General features: G+C 35.3%; 1 protein-coding gene across 1 annotated transcript; it reads left to right on the top strand.

Moving 5' to 3' along the window:
• Window positions 1–208: 208 nt before the first annotated feature.
• LOC141365207 (M1-specific T cell receptor beta chain-like) lies at window positions 209–23,988 on the top strand. Its single transcript, XM_073869165.1, has 8 exons — window positions 209–254; window positions 570–860; window positions 8,176–8,299; window positions 20,291–20,445; window positions 22,496–22,831; window positions 22,977–22,994; window positions 23,132–23,235; window positions 23,329–23,988. The coding sequence occupies exons 1-8, from the start codon at window positions 209–211 to the stop codon at window positions 23,344–23,346; spliced, it is 1,092 nt and encodes a 363-aa protein (XP_073725266.1). The 3' UTR covers window positions 23,347–23,988.
• Window positions 23,989–24,581: the final 593 nt, after the last annotated feature.

The raw sequence follows: 24,581 nt of genomic DNA, 5'->3' as shown, positions 1-24,581 counted from the left end.
ATATATATTCCTCTCTTTCTTAAACCTAATGAGCTTCCTATCTAGACATAATATTAAGGTACATAGCTTATTTAACCAATTTTCCTTTACAGATAAGATTGTTACATAAGTAGTTTAGTGAAAAACTTGAGCATATTAACTTTGCATGCCAATCTCTAACTTATGTTTTAGCTCATGCCACAAGAATCAGTCTTTGAATGTTCCCGACATGTATGTGGAGTTGTCAAGGATCCATTATACTGCATGCTGCCTTGGTAGGCTGCCTAAGAAGAAAGTAGATAGCAAGGCATTTTAATAGGTTTCACTATGGAGTCATTTTAACCAGTGATTATGCCAAAGGGGTGTGACTTAAGAAAGAACTGCTAGTTTCTTTAGTTTACTGAGCGTCTGAGAACAGTTCACATCGTATATAATGGCATCTTTTCCCTTTCTATTCACCTGGCTTCTTCTTACAGGTTATACCATTAAATGAAGAATGTTGATACTCATAGTTTGATATACTGTAGTTGAGATACACGTGTATTGTGGATGATATAACCTGATTTTATTCATTTATCATCGTACTACAGATTTCAGTGATGGTGTGCTGATCACTCAGTGGCCGAAGTTCATCTCCGATGTTCCAGGTTCTTCAGTGGAAATGCACTGTTATCAGAATGACACAAACTATGATTACAAATACTGGTACAGGCAAAAACATGGTGAATGGCCAGTACTTATTGGAAGCTATATTGTTAACTCGGCCACTAATGAGAAGGATTTTGAGAGTGGCTTTAAAGTGTCGGGTACAGAGAAAAAGAAATGGACCCTGATGATAGAGGTTAAGAAGGAGAGTAATGCTGTGTATCTGTGTGCTGCTAGTTTACACAATGACTGATGTCAATAAATGATGTGTCAAAAACCTGTGATCACACCTGCCTCAACCACAAATAAATTTACCAGTCTTGGCAAGATATTTATTGGAACTTGAGAACCTCATAGAAACGCAAGGAGTGCATTTGTACATTATCAAATGCATACTGTGTTCTTCTACTGTCACTGACATAACAGGTAAGTATCAGTGAGTAAGCATTATCAAGATCTGATGAAGCTTGATTACAAACGGGTGTGGTTATAAATCAGAGTAAGCTAGTGATAGTCAGAAAGGATTGTGGGAAATGTAGTGAGTGGTATTGCACAGATATAATTATATCGTGTTAATTTCATATAAAATACATTAAGTATGGCAATAACAGTATGGTAAATTTAAAATAAAGAAAATATATAATTCATACCCAATATAGAGGGCTGCCTGAAAAATAAAAGATCCTTACATAGCAGATTAAAGCACACTAATCCAGGTGTAAAATGATATGTGCACGTGAGTGGCAAGGCCAGAAATTTGAATTTAAGTTGACCTTGGTGAAATAGGCTGGACCTCAATGCCTACTCTTAAAGTCCACCTATTTCATTGCTAAAAAACAACATTATTTGGTGTATTTGGTATAATACAATGTGTTCGCAGGATTTATGGATAAAAACACATTGTTTTACACATACTGTACATTTTTGTTGCTCCAGATTTCACTCTCCTCCTGAAATGCACAGATTTGAAAAGCTCTGTGTCCGTGATTGGCCAGCTAATCTGTACGTTGTGATTGGCCTGAATATCTCTGATGTCAGCCAGAAGTGTGACGCTCCTTAGCATGTTTGAAAGAGTCGGTAACATAGCAATGCTAACAGGAGTTAACTTTCAGGCGGAGTACAAAGTGGGAGGAATTATGATAATGTCTGTCTTTACTACATCACATATCCCAGGAAGTAAACTGTTGCCTACAATCTGTGTGTTTGTTGTAGTCCAAGAAAAGAGATTTACGTTAGAGACTTTGGTTAACTCACGTCATTGTTTACTTTGGGGTATGTACCTTTTGCATATCGTTAACATGTACTAAAACACACTTACACACCAAAGGAAATGTAAAATCTTGAATTGGACAATAGGTGCTTTTTAAATTAGATAATTTTACAATATAGAGGTTAAAACGGATTACACATTTTTTTGAGTCATGGTTCAAATAATTGTCAGATCAGCAAAAAAAATGGAAATAAGAAAAAATAAAATAAAAACAAATCAAGAAATCATAAGCATATGGAAATAGAAAAGAATAAATAGCACTGTCTTCTTCATTCTATAAATGAAATATAATAAAAAAAAATGTAGCTACAGAAGTGATTTTAATTTATAAGCAGATTTCTTGAGGGTACTGCCACTTTTAAGACCGAATAAGCACAGATCCATATTTCTTTCTGAACTGTTTGCGTTCACTTTAAGACATAACTGTCTGTTTTTATGAGAAACCTTGCCAAGACTATGATCATTTTAGGTGTATGTGTCCTGTGAATGCATAGAGATTCTGGGTTTGCGTGCTTTTTGAAACACGTGTCTCTGTGCGTGCGTATATGAGTGCCTAGTGTGTCAGATGAGCTGGGGTGAGCTATGGTGAAGTACGTAAAGTAGTGAAGTCCAAATGCAGAAACACTGAAAATGGCATCCTTAAAGAACTGTGCAAACACTGACATTAAAATCTTCCTGGACCTTTATAAAGTATAAACTATACTGAGGATTCTGCTTTACAAAGTGTGGTAACTCCATAAGCAAATCATTTTACTATCAGTTTCACTATGATTTAAATCACTGACATGGCATTACTCATTAAACATATCAAGTTTATATTTTCACAGAATGTTCTTTACATTATGTAGAGTGATTTTATGTAGACATCAGTAAACACAAATACATCTTTTACATAGTTGACATAATTTGTCATTATAATTAGCTTAATTATTTCATGTGTTTTGTATCACCATAGTCCCTTAATGTTGAAAAAATGTCACCAATTTGTGTCACCCCCATTTCTCAAACCAAAGTTACACCATTGTGTTGAGATAAAAGTTTGCTCCTTTCCTATTAAGACAACTATAATATACATCTTAAATGTATTAATAATTTAGTCTTTTAATAATTTTGTTTAATTTTAATGAAAATTGCACAAAAACAAGAAACATAATAAGAAATTGTTGGGGGGCGGTGCCAATGCTAAGCGAATTGATGATGCGGCTAAAGCCCCTGCAAGCCTTCCCCCAGCACTGCCACTGCAATTATGCACTTTTGTCAGTACAGAGAAGATGTTTGACATTGCGAATGGGCTGAGTATTTTTATCATCATATATTTGAGTATGATAATTAAATCAATATAAATGCAGCATTTTCAAAATTTATTTTGACAGATACTTTCTTACTTTGCTAATATTTTCTGGACAGGAACTGGAAATTGTGTACATTTTGATCAGCCTCCACACATATTTGCTACTCAGAATGGCATGGCACAGATCAACTGCAAGCATACCGACACAAACTTAGTTGTCATGTTATGGTATCAAAAAAAGAGGACAGGCATGTCTCTAGATTTAATTGGATATGGTTACTCGGGATCTAAACCAAACTACGAGAAAGGATTTGAATCTGATTTCACACAGGATAGACAGGACACAGTGACAGGTTCTCTAACCATCTCAAATCTCAATGTGTCAGACTCAGCTGTTTATTACTGTGCTGCCAGCACACATTGGTGTAAATAATTTATCTAGTAGTATAAAAACCATCTACTTTAAATAAAAAAAGGTATGCTACTGTAAAAGATTGGTGATCTGATCCTTACCCGGTGGTTAACCACTGCCAGGTGTGTTACACAAACGGTGACTGACTGTAGTAATTTTTTGTTAAAACACAAAGAAAGAAACATTTTAAACACCATTAATTGAAACACATGGTAAAGGGTAAGATGCTTTATCTTATTGTGTTGTCCCCATAAAACCTCTGTTCTGTACAGTACATATTCATCTTATTCATATGAATACATACACAAATTCATACTTATACATATTGACATAAGTAATGGTAAACTGTCAGATAAAAATTGTAAAAATGACTTGCGCAGTACCCTTTTGAAACATCCTATGTACAATTTAGGTACAGATATGTACACTGCAAGCATAATTACTGCAAGTCAACATTTTGATCACATTTTAACAATTCCAAACCACACCACATTTTAATAACTACCATTAATATTGTATATGTAATCATTGATGGAAGTGAAACATACCTTATTTTCATGTTTGCATAATTATTACATTGGGTTTTTTACAGGTAAATGGGCCCAAAAAAGATTTACCTCACACTAAAAATTAATGATTAAATTCCCACGAGAAAGACACATTGCTAGAATTTGCGAAATTGAGGTGTGACCATTAGACAAACAAATGTTAGTAGAGTAAAATGACTCTTTACTCTTGAGTATTGACGGTTTTAGCGGCAACAACATAAACATTATCTCAAATTTATTTTTCGGTAGACTTCCGCAAAGAATCAATAAACAAGCATAGACCGGAAGTAAAAACTTCGGGCCAGGCAGGTAAACGCGGCAACATGCATGATTTTAGTGTCCATATAGGCTACCTGAATGATGAAAGTGTGTTGCTAAAGATTGATCTTAGCTGTTCTCCTAAAACTTTTTTAATTTTCCACATACTTACTATTATTTATTAATCATGTTTCTGTAAAGTCTATTTACTAAAGCCCGGTATACACTGTGCGATTTTAAATAGATCTTTAGGATTGTTGCTTGCCACACTGGGCGATCAAGATCGTAGTCCTTGTCCATGTTACACTGTACTGTATGATCTCTGTTTCCATCAATGTCAGACAGTACGAGTTTAAAGAATTTTAAAAATCGGACGCACGCAAAGAAACAACATTCCGGTCATTTTAATCATGACTTGTCTTGAGCATAAGAAGAAGAAAAAACGAAGGAGACGAGTACCATTTTTATTTCCAGCGCGATTCCTCTCCAGGCTGCTCCATTTTTATCCTATCATGGTACTGTGGCGATAATACGTTGTACAAACACTAATTTTTCCATAACTCCACAAGTTTCTCCTCTTGCTGTACAGTCTACCTGGCTCTATTCGACATTTGTCTGCATTGATTTGTTGTTGTCACCGCACTAATTGTGTCATCGGGTTCTGTGCCTCTATTGGTTATTGATCTGCAGATTGTCGTAGGGAGATGTCACACAGCAGGATTGTGTCTCAAAATTTCTGACACTGCCAGAATTTTGTCGGAGGATAATTTTTATCGCAACGGTCATATATCAGCTGTCTGTGAACATGTCAAACTAGCGATCAAATACGGCAGATTTTAGCCTAGGATTTCATAAATCTTTAAGGATTTCAAAATTTGTCTCAGACAGCTAAATCTTGGCTGAAATCTTACAGTGTGCACCGGGCTTTACACATTCAATTGTGGCCTGTTATCTAATGCATAACTAAGATACCTCATAAAAGAAACTTTACTAAAAGCTTTCTGATGCTATTGTTGAAGTGGTCTTTTTTTTACAATTGGCCATGTATTCACATGAAAAACTTTTCAAAAATGTTACCAATATAGTTCAGCTTATGATGTCAACATGTCAGCCCCATGACAATTTAACATTATTTTTTCAAGGCAGAGTCCTGCAACGGGTCGGGTACCCGCGGGTATCCGCGGGTACCCGCATAAAAGTGTCTCCAACGGGTGGATTGTGACATTCCTAAAATTCACGGGCGGGGCCGCGGGCGGATAATTAACTCCGCGCGGGCGGGTAGTAGTGCAAATGAAAATATGTGCAAAATTTGTATGTCTAAGGATGTGCACACCAAACTTTGAAACACGGCTGTTTTTTCAGCCAAGCGCTTTTTAGCTGTGATACTTAAGCTGTGAGCCGGTTGGTTGTTGTGATACTTGTCTCGCCCTTCCTCCACTGTGAGTGCACACCAAACTTTGAAACACGGCTGTTTTTTCAGCCAAGCGCTTTTTAGCTGTGATACTTAAGCTGTGAGCCGGTTGGTTGCTGTGATACTTGTCCCGCCCTTCCTCCACTGTGATTGGACGGCCGTGTGACAACTGACAACTGACATTGACGAGCGGAGCATTTCACCCAAACTTTAATCTCTTTCAACTCTCGACGCTCAGCGCCGAGCGCGGAAAAACCGCTGACCGCCGGTGTTTAATTACCATTACACGCGGAACATATGACATTTGACCCATCATGTCACCACCACTACAACAGTGCGCGACCAGTTTGTTGATTCTTCTCGTAGCCTAGTTGGAGCGAGCGTTGCAGGACTCTGGCATAAAGTTTTGCTGTTGATAGCCGGAAGCTGAACGTCTTCTCTTAGAAAGCATTTCGAGACGAGACTTAGGAGCACAGCAGGGGTTGTGTAGGTAGGTTGTTCTTTTTCTTGTTTTTTATTAATATGTCTATTTCTGTATAGTTATCAGGTTCCATTTGTGCCGATAGGCTACTTAAATGGCACAAAACAGAGCGCACTTTAGCCTGTTTCATTAGCCTATTCATGACGCTGTTGTGATGTTGAGAGAGGTACGAGATAAAAAATAAAGCACTTTAATTGGAATGATTTTAGGGTGTGTGATTTATGCGGGTACGGGTCGGGTAACGGGCCAAATATTAACGGGTGCGGATTTAATTTTGATATTATCACGGGTGACGGGTCGGATCTGGTGCTGAACTTTGCGGGTACGGACGGACACGGGTCTCCAAAAATGGACCCGTGCAGGACTCTGTTTCAAGGTATACATGATTTTAAACATATTTTATTAAATATTCTTACATTTCTTTTTCTACCAACTTGAATTTCCTCATGTTCATAATACATTATAACTTGTGATATTTTTTGAAGTTCAAGTGAGTATTTTTTTGGTCCCAATCACACCTGAATTCAAACAAATCATGTATGATATATTTTCATGTCAGTTTTTATATCAGAAACATTTACGGTTGCCAACTGTCCTGGATTAGCCGGGACGTCCCGTATTTTAAGCCTAATTTATTTGTCCCGTACGGGACGTCACGCATCCCGTTTTTTGACTGCTATGCTTGACTAACCAGTGACTGATACAACAAGCTTCGACTTCATGTGGCGCCACAACGATAGGCAGAAAACATCAAAATCCAGTGAGAGTGATTCGAGAAATCCTACAGAAGCCACTATCGAAATGCTCTTGTGGTACTTTGATGCCATCCCCTGTCAGTCCTTGCGGTGCCACAAGCAGTAGCAGTGCTGATCACGACACCTTTTCTCCAATCACAGATCCCCAGCATATTCAGTACACGTTAAAGAGGGTCAAATAATTCGGTTTTATGTTAGCTTTTTTATTAGTCGGTTGCTTAGCTGTTTGTATAAGATCGGCATAGTTACAAAGTTTGCTCTCAATTCTGAAGAGATTGCTGATCCAGACCTGCCTAAAACGCATCAATCTGAAGGATTTAATCATTTTCAACTTTACTAGGACATTTTGGCGCTTCTGATTCACATACTGTAAGTGTGTTTTAATTTATGTTTTTTATGTTGACCCCGTAAGACGACCACATAGTTTGTCACAAGATTATAATGATGGGGATAACATTTTATTTACCTTTAGTGCGGGAGTCACAAGTGTTTTGTTTTAGACAGGTAAAGTTAGCTTAATGGTTCAAAAGTAGCCTACTGTGTTAAAAGTAGGCTACCTGCTGTAAATTAACAAACTATTAATAATCCTATCATGTATGTTCCCAGGGCATAAGAGTTATAAATTAATATTTAATTAGGAGATTAGCTAAGATTAGCTTACTAGCTATTTTTGACAAATGGCTTACATACACTGTATACAAAACCATATTCGCACTGCTGTGACAGGCCACATTTTGTCCCATATTTCAGAGTGAGAAACTTGGCAACCCTAGAAACATTGCTCAGTTTTGTTTGAGTAATGACTGGCAACCATAATCTGCAAAGCTCAGCCCCTTCTCTGAGAGCATATGAGCTTACTTATATTGTAGTAACCTATAGACACAGTTAGGAACAGAGACATAAGAATGCTCACTATACATCTACTCCTGTGGATTCTTTTCCCATGCCAATGTGAGTGCTATATCTGCATCTGGATATTATATTGAAAAATCAAGTTTTAGATTTTTTGTTGCTGAAGAGAAATAATTTAACTAAGCACATGCATAAATTGTTTAAGCTTTTAAATAATTTGGATAAATGTGTGTAGTTGGTGTAAATAAAATTTACTTGTTCTTATTTCTTTAGGTCTGACATCAACTCATATCGTGCTTCAGTCAACGTTGTTTGTGTCAGCATTACCAAAAGATAATGTGATTCTAAACTGTAGCATTGCCGAAGGGAAGAGTATGGCTAGCTACACTATGCTGTGGTACAGACAAACTCATAAAGGAAAACCTATAGAATTTATAATAAAAGAGTATGATGAACCAATTCAGAACTTTCAAGTTATTCTAAATACAAAAGACAACATGTTCAGTCTGGTGGTCTCCAACCTTTCTATTAAGGACAGTGCCACTTATTACTGTGCTGCAAGGGACAGTGAAGTCAAAACTGAACACAGTCTAACAAGAAGCCTGATAAAATTAACACCTGGTTGAGGGAAATGTCTGAATGATATCAGTGTCTGAATCATAAAAGCTTTTGTGGTTCAGAACACAATTGTTCTGTAATTTGTGTTGATTTGCAAAAAGTATATTAAGTGGCTAAATTAAAGGCAAAGTATGTATGATTTTTGCATTAAAATATGCAAAAACTACCCACACAGTGATAGTGTTATATTTTGTTCACATGTGTACTTACATTATTTTATTTACATGTATTTATATGGATAACCCCTTGAGATAGAACATCTCGTTTCCGAGGAGGGCCCACAATACATAAACAAACACAACATAATATCAAAACAAACTTTTGTAATCTATTGTAAAAAAAACTCTCTCAAATGCTTTCAACAATTTAAAGTCAGAGAATTCAAAATGCATTACACCTCTGTTCAAAGGGTCGCTGGGAACACTTTACAATAAGGTTCATTAGTTAATATTAATTAATGTATTAACTAACATGAACAATATGAATGACATCGAGAGCAATTTGAAAGCAGTACTCCTGTCAGGGGAAATTCTAGCGCTCAGCCCCCGCAAATGAAAATACCTCATAAGGGTATAATAAAAAAGAATAGATGAATTAAATTCTCCCTTGTTCCATTGAGAGGGAACAGGGACATGGTGCTTAGGTACCTCGCCCGACTGGGCCTTTGGGTCAACATGGGAAAATAGCAAACTTGCACCTGTAGACCTGTTTGCGTCTCTGGAGACCGCTAACTACCAGCTGTTTTATTCCCTGACTAAAGGAACAGTCTGCACTGATGCACTGGCACACAATTATGCAACTGGCACACATATGGCGTCCGTATCTAGGGACCACTCGGGATCCCATGTGTGTATTTTACGCGGTATAGCCTCGAGCCCATGTTTTCCCTGGTAGAGCCCCCTCTGCTGTCTCTGTGTGGTGTAGTCTCATTAAAGGCACCCCAGATACTGATATGCAGTAAAACCCTATGCAGTTATTCCATATTGTTTATTCTACTAAAGTACCTCTTTAGGAGCGCATGGATTCTGCAGCGTTCCCCTTATCGCTGGAACAGGTATGCTTCCCAGTGTTATCTAAGTGTCACTGGTTGGGTTAGGTAGAAAAAGCAGTGATTGGCCTTCTATGCTGGTCACTGGAAGGGGAAACAGCGTGGCATTTTGGTTGGGGATTCATCTGTCATTGACGTGATGTCGAAGTGACAAACTGAAAGGGAATGTCTCAGTTATGGATGTGATGCTCTTTTCCTGAAGGTAGGAACATCCCCTTGCCACGGTTACTGTACCACTGCTGAGATTGCTGGTCTAATTTGGCTCAGCTCCTCAGCAAAAAGTTAAATATGCAGCGCACCTGCTGTCTGTTTATAGACGGGTTTATTTGTACTAATATAATTACACCTTATTTGTGTTTTATTTGATGAAATCCTGCTATGCTTATAAAGTAACCGTTTTATAAACGCAATAAGCCCAGCAAAGCAGTGGGGGTACAGTGCATTTTATAACAGCTAAGGGGCATTGTTAGGCACAACGCGAAGCAGAACCCACTGCTTCTTGGGGCTTATTGCTTTATTAAAACATGATGGAATTGATCATGACAGCATTTCACATTCCACACTAGAAGACACACGAAAGCCAATTACATTTCACAATCAAAGATGATGTATGGCTTGTTCTGGTGACAGTTTTTAATCGAGTGTATACACCAAATCTGAGATTTACAGCAGATTGGGTTCCTTATTTGCTCAAAATAACTGAATAGTGTAATTTCTAAAATAATTAGAATGAATCCTGGAGGTTTCAATTGAAAATCATCATCACTGCTAAATTATACCCCAATATACTGTATAATTTCATAGTCCAATATATTATGTTTTGCTTGAAGCCAGCAGAGGTGCTAATTTATTAAATTTAAATGCATCTTTGCAGTATATTTTAAGTGTTAATAAAGTGCACATGCACCCTGTTGACTGATATTTATTGACATTTAATTAACTGTGCTTTCATATATACTAGCCATTTGACTTACTGCTTTTTGCATACTGAACATTACATGGAAAAGCATAAACAGCTTAAAAAATATTACAATTAAATTATTTTATTTTATTTTAATAATTGAAACCTAAAAATAAGCTAAATAAAATAACTAGCATGTGGTTAACAAAACAGGGGAATGGAAAGTGCTTAAGAAAAGCAAATGTACGCATGTGTGTTTGGGGGTGGAGTTTCTTTGTGTTTAGACACAAGGTTAACTTAATCTAATACTGCGAAAGAAAAAAGATAGTCTGTCACAGCAGCATTTCAGAAAATATAACTAATGACAGCAACTGATGTTTTAGTGTTAGAGAATGGAGTTTTTCTGGCTCATTTTAAATTTACTGCTGACTATTTGTAAGACAACCTGATTTCATTTTCTTTTCACTTTTTTATAATAAAGTGATACATTTAAAAAAAATACATTACATATTAACCCTTGTATTACAGATACATCCAATGGAGTGATTCGCCAGGAGCCAAAAATAGTCATTGCTGATGAGAATTCAGTTGTGACATTAAAATGTGAACATGATGATTCTGACCACTACAGATTGTACTGGTACAAGCAAACAAGTGTCGGTTTGACATTAATGGTATTTTCTGCTGGCCAAAATATGGTGGACATTGAAGAACCATTTAAAAGAGCTGATTTAAAATACTCAGCAGCTCGTCCTGAAGTAAAGAGATCAACAATGCAGATTAAAAGGATTGAGGCTGAAGACTCGGCTTTTTATTACTGTGCTACAAGCACACAGTATTGTAAACAGCTGCACTGCTAAACAACAACCACAAAATTGTGTAGAGAAGCAAAAGATGCAGACATTCTATCTAAATCCAAGTTTGGTACAAATATTTTAAAAGCTAAATGTTTTTGTAAATAAGAAAAAAACCACATGCGGTGGTACGCGCATTGCAAGCTATTTTTATTAGCCTGTGTGTTCTCTGGGTTCGAACCCATGACCTTTTGCTAAGACAATGCCCCACCACTGAGCCACAGTAAACTAGTTACCATACGTTACTGTTTGGGTTAACTATGGTTCATATACGATACATGTTTAATACACGTGTTTTAATACACATCTAAAAAATCTTGTTTTTTGAGACTCATTTCTGTATTGGACAACAGTTAATATCAACTAAGAATTGCAAAATTGAACAAAATCTTGGGGAGAAAGATGTTAAGCAATATTTAATTAAGTTGTTTATACTAAGTTGTCTATTTTATTCCATGTATGTATTTAAAGTATTTGTAACACAATTAATAACATGCAGTTATATATGTTACATATATACAGGTAAAATAACATGCTTTTTCTTTCCTTTCTCACTTCATGATGTCATTTCCTGTGTTATTTGATCAATGCACTCAACTGCGTCAGTCAAAATAAATCTAGTATCGGATATGAGACAGCAAGTAGACTCTCTCTCTATTTGTTAATGTGATGGAACTGCTGTGTTTGGGGATTATTTTGCTCTCTTTTCTTAGTATGTCTTTCCAGACTACATTTTAGAATTAACAAAATGTAAAAAGGCTTGAAAAACACTTCAATGTGATTTGTTTTTCTCTCAACAGAGTCCGTAACAGGATTAGACATCACACAGACACCTGCATTACTTAGTGTATCTCAGGGTAAAGAGACGACTCTTAAATGTGGTCATAATGATGGCAGCTATTATTATATGTACTGGTACATACAGAGGAGCTCAGGTGAATTGTCTCTCCTTGCTTTTTCTCCTGGAAAAGACTCAGTGGAAATAATCTCCCCATTCAGTGCCAGTAAATACACAATGGCACGTCCTGATGTAAAAGAATCTACACTGAAGATTGTGGATCTAAAGGAAGACTCGGGTGTATATTTCTGTGCCTCAAGTATGCACAGTACAATATTTTAACTAAGCAGCTGAACAATAACCTCAAACTGAGCCACAACGATCAGGCTAAGAGCAATAAAGCCAGTAGTGGGATATCCTATTTTTATCCTTTTAAATTATATAGATTTTTTCTTTCTTTTTCTAAAAAAATCTAAGGAACTTAATTTATGACATATACTGTATAATAAAATGTGTGCTATATATAATATATTGTGCTATAAAAAAATCTGTGAATAAAACACATGAACACAGTATATACAGTATATACAATTTATATACATATAGTTTTCTTTTTCATTTACCCTTATGTTGAACCAAACACAAATTACTTTCTTACTGCTGTGGAACGCAAAAGATGTAAGACCAGCACTGTAGAAAATTTCAAGCTGGTTAAACGAAGGAACCAAGTTCACCTGCCTCCTTAAAAGGGTCAATTAACTAAATAAACTTGAAGATACAAATCACAAGTAGTTGAAAGACAATGTGTGTTACTTCATGTTGGACTTTTTGGAAACTTACGAACATGAGTTTAATATCTAAAACTTGTCATGATTATTTAGAAATAGTTAGTACACATACAGTAAGGGCGGTTTTCCGGACAGGGCTTATACTTAATTTCAAAACACCTCGCACTGACATATTTTAACACCAGTGTCATTTATTGTCCCAGATGCACACCAGTATAACATTTATAAGGTTTGGTTGTAAAAACTTCTTAAATGTCCTAAAATAAGGCCTAGTCCTGGATTAATCTAAACCCTGTTTGGGAAACCGCCCCTTAATGAGGCTTTCGTGTTTTACAGTGAATGTGACTTAACAGCTTCAGTCCCCATTTATTTTTAATCTTTTTTGTAACAACATATAACAATGCATGCAGATATGAGCATCCAGTCATTAGCATTCTAAAGTAGTAATCCAGTTTGATATGGTTTGATGAACAGTTACTAAATTTGAGATCATATGCTGACCTCTGCAGGAAAATATGAGTAATTTTAAATGTAATGTTTTATACTATATTTTGCAGCAGCAGAGGGCATGATAATCTGATGTTTGTACTGTCTGAAATATGTTTTGTTCTCAAATCTGCCCACAATCTAAGTACAGGTACATAATCTTGAATAATAAAGGGGTTAAAAGTTTGCTGTTGATTAACTCTATGATACCTTTGGTTTATCTTTATTTAATTGAGCTTTAGAGTTCCAAGTAGCCAGTACACATATCTGAAAAGTCTATGTTTCATCAAGAAATTGTTCTGAAAGTGCTTTTAGATCACAAATTACACTTTGCCAAAGTGTGTGATTTACCAAATTATATGGACATATAAGAGCACTGTCACCTACAAAAGAGTGAAAATCATATTTTATTTAGTAATAATAATCTGTAATGTTTTCATTTTTGTATTTTTTTTACAAATAGTAAAATGTCTCATTTAGAGAAATATACTCTGAAGTCATGTTTAATGTCCTATTGTCTTTGTTACGTGTTGTGTTGTTTGTCGGTGTACTGTGTTTTTTGTTATCTCCCTCTCTCTCCTGTTTCTTCACTATCTGTCTCCTTAGATCCCTTCCATTGGACACTTCTGCTGTCAATCTTAATTACCTTGTGTGACGTCACTCCACAATCTCCAATTGCCATCCAGTCCCACCTATTTAAACCCCGCCATCATTCATTCATGCTACCTTCGGCTGTGTACTACATTGTTGATACATTGTTGTTATTGTTCCCTGTTTTTGTCACTAGTTTTTGTTTGTTTATCCCAACTGTTTGAGTCACTCGTTCGTTAGTTAGTTTATTTGTGTTGTTTTTGACTCTGTTCTGGGGAAAGCAGATAGGTAAGAATCTCACCTGACTTACACTGTGCAACTGTACTTGGTTGGGAACCCCGACTGTATTAGATAAGGTTAGCGGCAAGTGCTTATTTCTTGTTTATTTCTTTAATTTGGCACTGTCTTTGCTCACTTTCCCCTTGTGTCTTTTTTTGTTCTTGTAAATATTGTAAATATACACCTTTTCACTTACCGCACTAGCACTTGTACATAAATAAAAATCACAGTTGTTTGCACTTGTTGTCGTTGTCCTTGACTGCCTGCACACACACACCAAACATCCGTCACATCATCTTTTGGCGCTTTTCCATTGCTGACCCGACCCAAACCATGGGGTACTATGCAATAGAAAAGTGCCGCACTGGCAAAATTGGGGGCTCATCCGGGACAGTCTTTAACCAATGTGTCTATCACATGTTTATGTGGTAAACGCAATTTTTGTTATCATCGTCACATGGTTATAGAAACTGTCAAGACTATTTAATGAAGTGTTCAATCACACTTATAAATCATATGTGGTATGACAAGAACAAGTGTGAAAGTGAAGTCATTCTTATTTATAACTTTATCTTGACTGACAAAGCTAGATGCTAGTTTAACTCCTTTACAATAGAGCATTTATCATCTGTGTTTGTTCTCCTGTTGCAATTCTTGACACTTCAATCACTCACAGTTGTTAAACCAACACCAAGAAACAATGTTTCTTTCAAATAAATTAAACATGTATTTTATTTGCATTTGACCTGAAATTGTGTCTTGTAAGTAGGTGTCTTGTGGTTTGGCCTCTGAACCCTGATAATTCATTCAATACCTAAAATGTCCTCACAAATAAAATTAAACGCAACTTTTAAACATCTAATAACTCTTTAAAACTCGTTTTAATACCCACGATAGTGGGTTTAGTGTATAGCGTTGTTTTTCTTTGCAGCAAGAAGTTCCCCAGTTTGAGTTCCACTTGGCTGGGTCAGGAGGTCTTTCTTTGTGGTGTTTGCATGTTCCCCTTGTCCCCCACCAGGCCCGGATTGGCCATAGGGAGAACCGGGAGGATTCCCGGTGGGCCGGTCTGTTTTATTTCTTCCACGAGGGCTGATGTTGTCATGCCACCAGGTTGAGTATTGCTGTCCGTAGTGTGCCAGCCTTAGCCTATACGTTATTTGGCAATAGACATGCTCTAAGTACTAAAAAACATTTGTTTCCAATGCATTCTTGAAAAATCTTACTTGTGTATTGTATATCAGGGGTTTTCCAAACTTTATCAACCCAACAGGTAATCCCACGGCCCAACCATTTTTTTAAAAATAGAAATATAGGGGAAAACACAAACCTTGCGTGTAGGGTGCATCCCTTTGCGCACCCCCCCAAAGAAAATTCTTGACATAAAAAATCTTAAATCTAGAATTTGAATTGAAGAAAACAAAACATATTCAATTTTACATTGTACAGTAGTGCTGTTGGTTAGCAGATATAGTTTGATGAGTTTTGATTAAACAGAATTTATGATAAATTAATGTATTTTATAACTGGGGCCCCAACTGCTCCCGCCCCCCGTTTGAGAAATGCAGGTATAAGTGTATATTTTTATTGAATCATAATAAATGTAGCTACAACACACTGTCAGATAAAAACAGTAAAAAAAAATTCCCTAGCTGTCACTGGGGCACCTTTTAACCAAAAGTGATAGTTGGAAAGACTGCATTAGTACAGTAATTAGTACCTCAAAAGCCACAAAATTTTATCAAATGTATACAGAAATGGAACATATTAAAGATTGGGACCATTTTTTTAGATGGTGTACAGGCGTTCAGTTATGGTAAACTAGATTATATCTTTTTCAGTCACAAAATTGTTGTGTACACCAGTTCTACAGGTACTAAGCCACAGCTACCAGTCTAAAACTTTGTACCATAACTTTAAATACTGTAAAAATACCAGTATCACTCCATTTAATTTATTTAGTTGGTTAGCTAGTCATTTTCAACGGCAACACCATTGCAAATCTATGCTCTAGTTACTTAATTATATAATTGCCCCTAAAACAGATGAACAGATACAATAGCTACTGTATCCTCTCTTTACTTTGATGATTGTTACATGCGGATGTGGGAGGAGTCTATAAACTGTCATTGAGACATTTTTAGGAGGCATCTGCACCTGCCCAAATTCTAAGTAATCACAGAAATAGCAACATAGACTTTAAACAGACAGACATAAAAAACATGTGCAAGAAAACGATGAAAAATAAAGATAAAGGGGGAGATGGAGGGGGAGACTGGGGGGGAGAGAGAAAGAGAATTTGTTTTTGTATAATGTTTTAACACCGTGGGGACAGGGGGCCACGGTGATACATTCCCATTGAACCGCTGTACAAAAACCTTCCTCCATGTACAGTAAATCAGACTGTGACTGAGAATACAAAATCTGCATGGATTTTACATGGATATTAACATCGAAATATTACAGATCTCACGGACAGGCAGATGCATATTATTTATGTAATTTTGACACATTTTAAGGTATTTGAATAACATATTTTGCAAGTAAACACATGTGTGCGAGTGAAGCTATGTAGATCTGGTCAATTTGATCATATTACCAAGGATAAACCAATCTGCAACATATTTCGATGTTTGTACCATTTTCATTGAAGTCCCTCCTTTAAAAGAACAGATTTGGAATTATCGGATTTTAAAATGATCGCAGACAAATAAGGATTTCCAATGCAAATTTTGGAGTGCTTATTGACAATGTGCCTCTGCTTCACAAGCATACTTTGGAAATGGAACAAAACTGACCGTTTTAGGTAAGTTTATAAGTGTTTAAATGCTTAAAGTAACTGATGTTCAATAGATATTGGTGTCTGGCTGATACCCATCACATTCGGATTATGATTAAACTATTATTGCAGTATACGCCTATTCCAAAAAGAAACATTTGGAACATCAGATCATTTGTTTTTTTTTATTTGGGTCAAAATGTAGACTGTGTGAAAAACTTTACTTTAGTACATACTGTTTCACTGTGCCAACGCATATCAAGCATACTTTGGAGCTGGGACAAAATTAACCGTTTTAGGTAAGAAACTTGAATAGTTGTTTGACTGTATCACAAACTCATCGTTGATGTAGTTAAGGCTTGTCGATTAAGATTAGTCTAAAATATACTCCGAAATATGTCAGAAACATCGCAAAGCATTTATACAGCAAACAGTGTACTATTTGAATATTCAGCTTGAGACCCTTTTTGACATGACAACTGAATGCTGTGCCAATTACCAAGCCTATTTCGGTGGCGGCACAAAATTAACTGTTCTTGGTAAGTAATACGTGATTCATTTCACAATCTACTGTACAGGTACAATTTTAGTTGATAGTCCAAAGTAACGTTACTATTAATATTTAAGATGACATGTGGAAGAAATGAGAACCTTAAAGAAAAGCTTAAAAAGCATTTAGCAAATGTAACAGCCACGTAGTCTGCGTAATTTTACAAGTGAGTCTGTAAGCTGTGCTTTTGGGAGCAGCCAAGCTTACTTTGGCGGAGGTACACGGTTGACTGTTTTAGGTAAGAATCTTTTTTATAAATATAAAAGACAATTGCTTTGACTGCATAAAACTAGCTGTGGGGAAAACACGTCTTAAAGTTTTTGCAATATTTTGTAATATAGAGGTTTATGATAGTGCTTTGATACTCTGTGCTACAACTCGCCAGCATACTTTGGAAATGGCACCAAACTCACTGTTTTAGGTAAGAAAAATGATTGATAATAGTAAATCTTATATTTGTAGAAATACAAAGTCTGTGCTAAAGTAATACATTTAGTAACTAGATATCTGTAAATCTTTGAGACTTTTTAGTTTAGTTTAGTTCTAGTACGTAATCTTTAGTGGAGTTTATCGTAGTCACTTAACATCAGTGTAATCAGTTAACTCCTGCATACTTTGGCGGTGGGACTAAACTTACAGTAACAGGTAAGACAGTTTTTTTTATTCTTTGGATTTCTGTATAATATTTGACACTGAAGTGTTTGGAACATTGTTTTTAATAACCGCCACTGGTTAGAGTTTAGACCTGATACATAAGCTAGGACGTTTTATTAGTGCACATATGTGCTGTGTCAACAACTTCTCCGGCTCATTTTGGTGAAGGAACAAAGCTAACTGTTCTTGGTAAGAAACATGCTTCATACTGTTAAAATATTAGTACCTGTTATATTTTATGGTGCTATGAGGACTCTTTCGGAAGTAAGACTAATTTAAATAATGAGAGATGAAACATAGAAGATATTGTAAGTAGAGGAGGTTTTCTCTGTAGCGTAGAATCAGTGTGAACAACTACAACCCTGCATATTTCGGCAGTGGCACCAAACTAACAGTTCTAGGTAAGACGTGTTTAAATTAATACTGCATGAAGCAGCGTAAGTGTCTCTAATGTCCTTTGAATGTAATGATATCATTGAAAAAAAAATGTGGTAAAGTCAGCAAGTAGTGTTTCAACCTTAAAGCTAAGATGAAAGCCTGAGTTCTCAAAGACTGAGTAATTTTATTAGTGCACATATATGCTGTGACTGGTGGAGGTAGTCAAGCTTACTTCGGCAATGGAACAAAGTTAACAGTTCTTGGTAAGACTCTTAAAACTGATGTTAATGTACCTAAACTAGACAAGGTTTTAAAGAATTATTTTTGTAAAGATTTAAAAAGCTATAACGATGGGTAATCTATGCCATATACTGTAGTTTAACAAAGGTTGACATTTAACACCATAGACATTTGATTGCCAATGGTTATATAAAGCTAAGAAGTGTTGTATAAGCCTGTTTCTAAAAATGCAATATGTTGCAAAAGTGTAGAGGTTTTCTCTGTAGCGTAGAATCAGTGTGATCAGTACGACCCTGCATACTTTGGCGGTGGCACTAAACTTACAGTTCTAGGTGAGTAAATTGGTCATTCTGTGACATTTAAACAAATTCGGATTTTAAGTGTTTGGGTGTATCCAAGTAAAAGGATGAGTTATATGTTGACATCTTTGTGTAGAGAGCCCTATTCAAGTATAAATTGATTCTGGTGGCTTAAGCATTTCGCTTCTTGAGTAATTTCGTTAGTATAAATACGCTCTGTGCCACTGGTGGTTATCAGGCTTACTTTGGAAATGGAACGAAGTTAACTGTTCTAGGTAAGAAACATCAAATTATTCATGCTGGTACTTTCATTGGCACTCTTAACACATTGGATATTCATTATACAGGACAATCTGGTTTAATTTATAGTATACCAGTAACTGTGCAGAATTTAGGAACATCATTGTTGCTAAATTAATTAGGGTCTATTTGAATACTTCCCAGACTTTAAGTATTTGTTATTATTAATATATGAGATAAGTCTTTACATGATTGCCTGTAGCTCAGGTTTTAACAGTAGCTTATAATCAATGTGACTATGGGCAATCAGGCATACTTTGGTAATGGTACTAAACTTACAGTTTTAGGTAAGTAAAGCAAATATTCTTTGTAATACTGCAGTTACAGTCAGAGTTTGCTTAGAATTATGGAGATTGTAGTGAAATGTTATTTTTGACTGTTACGGTACAGTATTTGGGGTATAGAGTAAAATTACTATGCACTGAAAGTAATGAGATTGTCAGGCAAGATTTTTAGATGTTAGTGTTCCAGTAAGACTCTAAGGTCTTTAGCATTCAGCTCAAAGTAAATTTGTTAATACACATCTGCGCTGTGCCACTGGTACTACTCCAGCTTACTTTGGCAATGGAACAAAGTTAACTGTTCTAGGTAAGAAACATGAAACCTTATTACATGATTTATGTCAGATTATATCCTTGGCAATGACTACGGCTGAGGTTTTAACTCTAGCATTGAATCAGTGTGAACACTGGCAGTGTTGCATACTTTGGCAATGGCACAAAACTTACAGTTCTAGGTGAGTAAATTGGGCATTCTGTACGTTAAGCTTATCGGTATCCTGTGTAATGTTCAGGTCTAAAAATATGTCATCTATAACAGTCTTAAAATGTTAATGACTATTCATAAAGCAGAATTTGGATGAATGTTGAGGTAAAATGTTCAAGGAGAACTCAGGGCACAGTAGATTTTGGCATCTGGAGTAAATTTGTTAGTGCAGGTATATGCTGTGACTCTGGTGCTGGCCAGGCTTACTTTGGCAATGGAACAAAGTTAACTGTTCTAGGTAAGAAACATCAAATTGTTAATGTTATTTGATCAGTATGTGTGATCTAGTTCAGGTCATTGTCAAAAAAAGGTAATTAACTACATTGATGTACCTGGAAAGTATGTAAAATTAATAAACTGACAGACGTATGGTTTTAGGAATCTCGAAAGAACTATGTTTATTTTGAAATAAAGTTAGATATAGAGGGACATAGAAAAATATAGAGTTTATAAGATCCCAAGTGTGGCTGACGTTTAACAGTAGCACAGAAACATTGTGAACTCTGGTTATGCAGCATACTTTGGTGAAGGCACTAAATTGACAGTTCTAGGTAAGTATTGAATTGTTTATAGAAGATATTTGAAATGTGAATAAGGTGTTATTTATAATTCAGATGAATTTGAATAGTTGACTTGTTTTATGTATTCTGTATAGTGGAACAAGTAGAAATGGTGAATTGACTGTAGCTTAGGGTTTGACTGTAGCTTAGAATCAGTGTGAACAATGCCAACCCTGCATACTTCGGCAATGGCACAAAACTTACAGTTCTTGGTGAGAATATTTTTCTTTGTTTGCTTGTCTTTTGCTTAGTTTGTCAGTTTGTTTGTTGTGATGCTCTGTAAATCTAAATGTAAAAATGCTTAGTTGTCAGGTATAATCATTTACACTTAATTCACTCAAAGATAGGCTCCTGTTTAGATTAAGTGTGTAAATTAATAAATTAGAAATATTGGCTAAGAGTATAAAATATGAAAGTTTTCACAGTTAAAAAGAATAAAATCTGTGTTAAAGCAGCAACAATGAGTTTGGTTTAGGTAAAAATCTCTCTGTAGTATTAAAAATATCCTGAGTATTTGTGTATAAAACTTAATCAAATATGTTTCTGAGTATGACATATACAGTATGCTGTGATAGAAGTAATCATGTTAAAGTGATGAGTAGTGTTTTAATGTAGCTGTTGCTTAGTGTGAATAACAGACCTGCATACTTTGGTCAGGGGACCAAAGTCACTGTTTTGGGTAAGAAGCTAAATACATTCCTATATGTTTAGCTGAAATAATTTGACTGTTTTACAATGTCAGAGGGACCAATTCTACTAGATAAATATATACATCACATATAGTATAAAATGCAAAATGTATGTATAAAACTTGAATGGTTTCTCTAATACTATTTTGCACACAGTTGTTCCATAACTGGAAAATCTGAACTGTAATTTTGAATCGTATAATTGTACTGTTTACATTAATCTTGTTTAAATACACTAAATATAATTGATATGATATAACTGTAAGGTGGCAGGTACAGCTACATTTCTTGTAAGGTTGTCGGTGGTTTTCCTGTTTAAAAAACAGTTGAGTGCATAAACTGTAGAAATGCAACCAAATTATCTACTAGACTCGATATAGTGACATACAATGAAAGGTTGACCACAAAAACTGTACTGAAAGTATCTAAAATTGTAGCAAACTCACATTTTTAAGGACAACAATAGCAACAAAAGATATACAATAGATATACAAATTGTAAGATGTTAACAGAAAATTGCATTTAAATTAACATCTAAATTTTAGAAGGAAATGTAAACAACACTTTGAGTTTGCATAGTTTTTTAACTGTTACTGTTCAGTGTGCTCTGGCACATATCCTGCTTATTTCGGTGAGGGGACCAAGCTTACTGTTCTTGGTAAGATTATTTTATTGTAACTTTGAGATTTGTTATGCTGGGTTTTTAATAGCCTATGGATGAATGCTGTTGATGCGTTTTTGCTTTTTGTGATTAATGCTGGTAATAAACTGGTGCATGTATACAAAAACAAATATTTCATTGTTTACATATTAAAGATATACAAAATGTGCTATATCAAATTTTTATTCATACAGACATAAAAAGGTGGTGTATACTGTGGTTGTTATGCAAAAACATTTACAGGGATTTAAAAAAGTATCCAAAATATGAAGTTCATGTTCATAATTCTCTGCTTTAGTTCTTGTTTTAGCGAACTGAAATGTCATTAAAAAGATGGTTTGCATTATTAAAAATGTTGTTTTTCATTATTTTTTACAGAATCTGGTAAGGACGTCACTGAACCAGAAGTAAAAATTATAGAACCCTCCAAAAAACAACTCTGTAAGAAGCATGTGACTCTTGTGTGTGTGGCTAAAAAATTCTATCCAGACCATGTGACCATAAAGTGGAAAATTGGAAATGATGATGTTATTAAAGGTGTGGCAACTGACCCTTATGCCACGAAAGATAAAAAAGGAATGTTTGACATGTCCAGCAGGCTCAAAATCAAATCAAATGTCTATCACAATGCAGATAAGAAATTCACATGCACAGTGACTTTCTATAATGGAACTGATTATATTGATAAATCTGATACAGTTAATGGAATTCAAGGTATGTAAGAGTTTCAATGTCGGATAAATAAATAAAATATTTACATTATGAATACTTTTGATCATTTTTAGATTCCAATGTATTTTATAATATAAAAACATGTCCAAGCCCAATTCTTCCTAATACACATCTCTTCTATTTACAGGAAAAGGATTTAACAAAGGTAAGGATTTGCTCTTTTCATTCTGTATGTTAATGGACAAAAGGTTTGTAAATATATGGAATACGGGTTTAGAATCAAGTGTGCATAAAGTATGCACATCTGTTATAATGTGACTAATTTACAGTATCAAATTTCAGAGAATCACATGACAGAAGCAGCAACAGTAAAGCTGGCATATGGTGTGTTTATTGCTAAAAGTGGACTTTATGGCATTTTCATCTTCTTCTTTGTAAGGAGACAGGTAAAGTTGGTTATTTTAAATATAATGAAAGTTACAAAAAAATATTTAATGATGGCTTTTCAGAATATGTCAAAGTTTATGTGCTTTCTGCAGGTTTCAGCAGGGAAGTAATACATTGGATAACTGGCTGAAGACGTGTTATCAAGTTACACTTGGAAAGAAGACATTCAACCTCCTACCATGTTTTATCCCTTTATACTCTCTCTTTATACTTCCTAGGAGTCTTAATAAAAGCTGATATTTTAAAAAAGCTTATCGCAGCTACTTTGTTAGAATGTTATGCTGTGAGATTATTTTTTTTTTCTCATTTATCTTTTTCTATTTAGTAAGTAACATTATTATACTATACTACTACAGTATACTTTTAATATATCCCTCTTTGGAATTTCATGCTAACTTTTTGTTTCTTATTGTATCCCTGTTTTCTATGAGATCTGTCAATAAAATAGTATTGCATGTGAGAATATCGACACTCTTTATCCTTCTTAAGAGAATTATCCACCAAACTTAGACCACTATATAGAGCAGAATGGTTTGTATTATGATCTTTTTTCTTGTTTATACATATCATGCATTTTTTACATGCCAAAACAATGCTGTTACTTGTTATTGGTCATAAAGTAAAACTTAAAGTATCTATTCAAGTGAAATTTTGTCTGTGCTCCTGATGTTCTCTGAGGAGCCCCCTAGTGAAAGTGGAGAAAATATACTTATTTTTAAGCATCTATCATCTAAAGTAAATATACACATACGTGTTTTCATCTTAAACATAAATTAATTTTGTTACCATAACAGCACAAAGATAGCACAAGCAAGCAATCATTTAAAATTCATAAAATGTCTAGCAAAATTACATTGGCTCAAAAATGAAAAAGTTAAGTGTAATACCTAACTACACATTATTTCTGATGATTAATACTTAATAGCTAAACATTGTTCAATAAAAACAACAATACACATTAAACAAGCAGATTTCAGTTTTGTATCCCTGCTCCTCACAAGAGGCCTCTCAACAGCTGGGAGGCCAATATGACTTTCATGGTCTCAAACTGAAAAGAGGCCCCTAAAACAATGTACTATTGCCCATTATTAGCTGTTAACTGTTGAGGTTTAGGTAATGAGATAAATCACCGTGTACTAGTTACGCTAAACTAGAATTTGGAGAAGGGACCAAACTGACTGTTATGGGTAAGTCTGAAATGGATTTTTAAACTTTATAATTTTCAAATGGTTTAGTAAACGCTGTTTAGAATAGGGGATTTGTTAATTTCTAAAATTCAGTAAGATGGATCTTAATAGCACAAAGAAACATAGATGCACATTGACCTAAATAAGTTACAAAGTTA

Source organism: Misgurnus anguillicaudatus, chromosome 7, assembly GCF_027580225.2.
Source record: "Misgurnus anguillicaudatus chromosome 7, ASM2758022v2, whole genome shotgun sequence".
NCBI classification, from domain to species: Eukaryota; Metazoa; Chordata; class Actinopteri; order Cypriniformes; family Cobitidae; genus Misgurnus; species Misgurnus anguillicaudatus.
The sequence above is the reverse complement of the archived record's forward strand: the minus strand, read 5'-3'. Positions and strand labels throughout refer to the sequence as shown.